Here is a 6,000-nt window from a genome sequence, read left to right as displayed (position 1 = left end):
TGAAGTCTAGCATGTCAATCACTGAATTCACTTAAATACATTCAGATTCCCTGAGCAGAATTTGGAAGCAAGTTACTGGTTCACTCTTTAATATTCTTTTAAAATCTTCTATCATTTCATGCACTTGGGGGACAAAGTTGGGCGGTCAATAATAGACCTGGATACAGTTTCCTACTCAGCTTATCGGCTAGTTATACAATCTTGGCCAGTTTCTTTAATTTCAAAAGTCGTTAATCTTAACATTTCTCTCTATAAAAATTAAAAATGGTGACATTCACAATTTCTTTTTGCTCAAAGAAGTTTAGAGAAGACTCAATATCTGAAGTTATCAATCTGTGAACTCCTTGAATAGTGTTGTGAATAGATTCTAAGGTAGCCCCTGATCCCCACCTCCTGATGTTCATGCCTTTGTGTAAGCCCTGCTTTGTGAGTGTGGGTGGTTCCTGTGAATTGTGTCTGACAAACAACATGCCACAATTGATAGGATGTCACTCCTGTGATTATGTTCTATTATATGGCAAAGGTGCCGAGATGCCAGTCTGGTTACGTTGCATTATTTAGGACTCTGTCTTGCTTGCACTATCTCTTTCTCTCTGTTGCTGGGTTTTAATAAGCAAGCTGCAATGAAACCTACGGCCACAAGGAATGCTTCTGACAACAACCTGAGGGATTGTGGTAGGAAATCCTTCCCCAATAAAGCCTGCAGATGAGAACTCAGTTCTGGGTGACACCGTGATTGCTGCTTTGTGAGACACTGAGGAGACCCAGGTAAGCTTTGCCCATACTCCTGACCCACACTTTGAGATAATAAATATGTTTTAAGCCTCTATGTTTGCAGTAATTTGTCAAACAACAACAGAAAGCTAATACAAGTGCAAAGCTTCAATTAAGTAGGTAATGCCTCTTAAGAACCACAAAGAGGTAGGTGTTAAGAGGTCACCCAGATTTTTTTTAATCTTCTTTAAAAACAACCATTTCATTTAAAGTAAGTAAGTAAAGTGAGAGAGAGAGCAGAAAGTTCTGACACTGAAGAATAGCATTCTTTATTTCAAAAAGGTATCAAATTTTTATTTTATTGCCCGTAGTTCTGTAAGGAAATGGATATAAAGCACCAATAATTTTGTGATCTGAAGGATAGTATAGTTGTTAAGTATTATTTACTGTGCTTAGATTGTATACATCCATAGATATTTATACTTTATGATTAGTCACACAAACTGTGTCCAAGTTTGATATTCAGTTCAAAGTGGGATTTTTAATACTGTTTGTATCATGCAACTAAGATATAAAAGAATTGAAAAGTAGAAAGTAATAAATAAAAGTTCATTTCAAAAAATATGGTTCCAACCTGTTTGACATGGTGGTGTTCCTTTTAGTCACATGACAGAGTAATTCCCAGTAGGCTTGCTTCAAATTTGGCTTATCAATCAATGCCATACTAGAAAAATACATTTTCATAACAAATTATCAATTAATAAGTTCACCAACATTACATATTTGACAACTTTGGGGTTAAAAAAAACTCTTCATTCTTTTCCCAGTAAATTATAGCAAAGTGAGTCCTGTGGTCATTGTGCACCAGAAAATTAGAGAAATGAAATCTTCTAAAGCCCCACTGAGGTCAGATTCAGTCTGAAAAGCTGTGCTATGAAAAATTTACCCACATTTCCACTAAACAAGAGTTTTCATACAACTTGTGAACACACAAAACATGACATACCCTTACTTCCTGTACTTTGGTTAAAAAGTGCTTAACTTTTTTTCCTGAACATATCTAATTCTTGACTCTAATTCTGCTCATCACAGACTACAGCAAAACATGCCATGTGCTTCTTCCCTGTACCATTTTGGGTTTGATATTTACTGTAAGAAAGTATTAAACTATATTTAACACTTAAAACCACTGAAAAGCAAATGACATATTGTCTGCTTTTCCAGATGAACTGTGGTAGTTCTTGAAACATTGTTCACATTGTAGAAGACTTTAAAGTCATCTTTCCTCAAATAAATGTGATATTTCTTTCCCCTTGACTTGGCGAAATAGGATTAACAGATAATACTGCATTCATGTAAACAGATCTTTAACGTGATAATTCTAGCCTACGATGAGAAATAAGCAGTATCAATCAAATCACAATTGATTTGCAAGCCCTTGTTGAAAATAAATGTATTGCTAACCATGCAGTTATTAATGTGCTTATATCTGAAAACTTGCTTGTGGAAGCGAGAAGGAAGAGTCACCCTAAATATATGTTTGTTTTCCTATTTACCAAATAGGAATGTTTTTTTTCCTATTTACAATATCCTTATTCATGCAATATCTACAATTGCGCATTTTAAATTTTCCTGGGATTGGGGCAGGAGGTAGTCCTGTGGTGATAACTACACAGACCCAGCAAAAGGGTAAGCAATATCTAGAGAGACTAAGCGGGTAGGCTAGAGCTGGGAAGAACTGGCTTCCAATATCAGCACTGCCACCGACCATGGGAACTTCTCCCAATACCTGCTTCCTTATCTGTATGCCTAACATCTCCCTACAGGGTTATTTCGAGGATGACATGGCAAGCATCTACAACCTATTATGCATTCAGTAAATGACAGACAAGATTGCTGTTGTTCCTGTGAAAGCTCTGCTTTTCACATGAGTGATTCTCAAGCAGAGCCCACTGGATACTTCTGAATTCAGAGACTTAATAGGAAGCAGATCTCAATTAGAAATCTTTTTCTATTTTATTATTTATTTCTTACCCTACAAGCTTCCTTACCTTCACCTCTTTTTTTTTTTCCTCAAAATGACTCACTCTTTACTCAGTTTATTTAAGTGTTTAAGTGTATCAGTTGCGCTCAAAGTCAACTATCACACACACACACACACACACACACACACACACACACGGAGTTTAAAATCAGTAAGGACTATTTATTGCATTGTCCAGATTATCTACCCTAGAATATAGGTAATGAGCAGCTTTATCACCAGAACAGAGAAATCATGGACTTTAATGGGTATTGAATAAAAATATGATTGAAAGGCTAGAAGTAATGTGATACTAACATAACGAATAGACAAAAGAGCGCTGAGGCAATAACTATTTGGAATATATAATATAAAGTGAGGAGTAATGTGGAAAAAAATCTACCGGAGGAAAATACTTTTCCTAATTTTTCAAATTTTAGACATTTGTTCAAAAAAATCACAAGGCTGTAGGATCTTGAGAGAGCTAGACTTGTCATCAATGTTTAGGCAGAACAAAAGTTGAATTAGGTAAGAATGACATCCTCATCCATTTTGTTTAGGCTACCAATAAAAAAGGACTTACTATAGGCTTCCTTAGCACCCATCTTAGATAACATCTTTCCATGGAGCTCATAAAGTTTAAACCCCCATATTAAATCGTATACTTCCCGATTTATTGTCATTGTGGATGTAAAAAAGGGCTGATGATCATCTTTGTTTATAATCTTTCATAGATTTGAACAGAAACATTCAAAATTGCCTATTAATAAGCCTCCCCAAAGGCTACCGAGCTTAAGCAAATATAAAGTTTTGTAACCTACCAATTAACCTACAGAAGGTATTCCAAATAATTATATTCTGTCACTTTCTTATTCACACTTGACTCCAAAAAGTTCTCAACATTTTACATGAATAATCTAGAAAATAAATTTTACTCTTGCCTTCACAGGCAGCATTAAAATGAGCAGGCACTTGTGTTAATTTGTTAATATTTTCTAATTTATTACTTAATTTTCCTACTGCCTGCTTGGAACTTGAGTTGTTCTGGTTACAAAAATGATTGAAGGAGCAAACATAATGATACAAAAATTTAAATAAAGTTCACTCTTGCCATGAAATGGGATGTCAGTTTTGCAATCCATCTGCACTTTCCCGCTAAGCTGGGTGGAGTTGGTCTAAATGAATCTGAAGACATTTATGAAATAAGCTAATATGAAAGGGCACTACAACCCATTAAAAGCGACTCTCTTCCTCTTCCACAGCGCGATGAAGGCCAGGGATGAATTTTAAGAGCTGTTTCCGGACACTTCCCCTTCTGCTTTTCCTGGGCAGAGTCCCAAACATGCTTGAGAAGTTGCCTTCCCACAAGGGAGACATGGACCCACTACTAGCAGAACTAATGCTCTGGTTCCTCCTTGAAGAACACCTCTTCAGAAAATCATCCCCATCCTTGAGGACAAAACACTCATCATCTGTGCTTGTCTGCCGGCTGAAGGCTTCCCTGCTCGAGTCTTCAGACACACATGTCTGGTACCCATCCTCACTGTCTATCGTCATGGAGCTCAGGCAGCTCTTACAGCTGCTCTCACTGGATAAGCGACTCCGGTCCAGGAGAGCTGAACCCGGCAGGGGTCCAAACAAAGCTGATTCATCTATGTCCATATTTTCCAAACTTGGGCAGTTAGCTGCATCACCTAGAAAGCAGAAAACAAAGACTACTGGGAAATGGATCTGAGCATCACTCCTTATAAGTAAATACACCAAATTTCTCTTTGAAGGGCACAAGAAAGAATATGGGTAAATAATACTTTTCACTAAATTTTCACTTGCATGAATCAGTAACTGTTCATGAGACCATTCAATAAACCTTATAGTATGATTTTTCAAACTATTTGTTCATGAACTAGTTTCCAGGTAAAAGGGTTCTATGGTGACAAAAATGGTAATGCTAGATTAAATAAATTGAAACAAGAGTCTTCATATGAGAACAGTTCAACTCATCTAACAGTATGCCAGTGTGACTTATGAATTTCCAAAAGAATCATTTCTTATATTGTAGTGACCACGCCACCTTTTATTAAAATTATCATAGAAATGGGCTCCAAAGAATATACTTGGGGAAATGCCTCTTATGGATTTTCTCTATTTTAGTTCTTCTGATTTTTAGTTACTATCTTTTTTTAATAATTGTAAAATTATTATAACATCACTTGAAGTGTATGGGAAACACAGTTATAAAACCTGCCCCTGTAGGCTGATTATTAGAGAATTCAAAGATGTTTAAAACAGAAAGGATATCTTCCAGCCTCGATATGCCCAGTTGATTCTTAGAACACTTTAATACTTAAATGCTTTGAAATGGTAGTGTACCCAGAAAACATCCCTGTCCTAAAATAAGTAATAATTCATTTGAAGAAATTGAATGTTATCTGCTTAGCTGAATTTCTTCATCAACCTTTTATAACCTACATCTGGGCTCTCCAAACTCAAATTTTAATCTCACACCAACAGCCTGTTCATATCCCACTTGTTTCTGTACTATTTGAGTTGGTTAGTATGCTGCTAAAAGAAAGGAGATTATTTGTAATACTAGCATGAGAAAAACATCATTAGAAGATGACTTTGCTTCAGGAAAAGTAATAGAACCTTGCACACTCAGAAATTGTTTTATTTTGTGCTGATAATCTCTAATTCTGCTCTCCTTTGCCCTTGGTTGACACTATAAAAAGAGACTGCTTATTTTTCCATTTGATCTGCAAGGTTGAGTAGGGCCAGCCCTGTGGTGACTAGTTATAATGCTTTCCTTTTTGTTAACAAAACCAATTTTATTTCATCTCCCAACAAGCTGATGAATTTCTTTTGATTGGCGAGCAGTTGGCTTGTAGAAACTCATGCCCTGGATATTTACTGTAGGTCTAGAAAAAGTAAGCTAAAGAACTCCTTCAATCTCTCAAAAAATATGTACAACAATGACCTATGAAAAGTCAAACTCCTTGATTCTGAACTAAGGATCGTGTCTATACAAGGCCACTTCCATAAAGCCATAGAACTGCCTACACTTACCAGACCAAACCCCATCTCCACTCCAGGATGCTCCGGAAGTAGAGGCAAAGATATCCCAAACACCCTCAAGTCTACAGAAATCCAGGAAGTGGCCAGAAATGTGTGCCTCTGTCTGGTTAGCAAACTTCAGATCCCCCCCAACAAAGCCTGCTATAGGTTTTTAAGAATATTAATTTAGAAACACAGAAAAGAGAAGTAAC

General features: G+C 36.5%; 1 protein-coding gene across 2 annotated transcripts in view; it reads right to left on the bottom strand.

Annotated features, from left to right (window-relative positions):
- Positions 1 to 2,980: 2,980 nt before the first annotated feature.
- Positions 2,981 to 6,000, bottom strand: part of CYTIP (cytohesin 1 interacting protein) — a 71,879-nt gene continuing 68,859 nt past the window's right edge. For both annotated transcript variants that reach the window (XM_067741875.1, XM_067741874.1), the window contains one exon: positions 2,981 to 4,431. In XM_067741875.1, coding sequence (XP_067597976.1) covers positions 3,971 to 4,431 — 461 coding nt within the window. In that variant the 3' untranslated portion in view covers positions 2,981 to 3,970. The remainder of the gene's footprint in view (positions 4,432 to 6,000) is intronic.

This window comes from Pseudorca crassidens, chromosome 6 (assembly GCF_039906515.1).
Source record: "Pseudorca crassidens isolate mPseCra1 chromosome 6, mPseCra1.hap1, whole genome shotgun sequence".
NCBI lineage: Eukaryota > Metazoa > Chordata > Mammalia > Artiodactyla > Delphinidae > Pseudorca > Pseudorca crassidens.
This window is presented reverse-complemented; position numbering and strand designations above follow the sequence as displayed.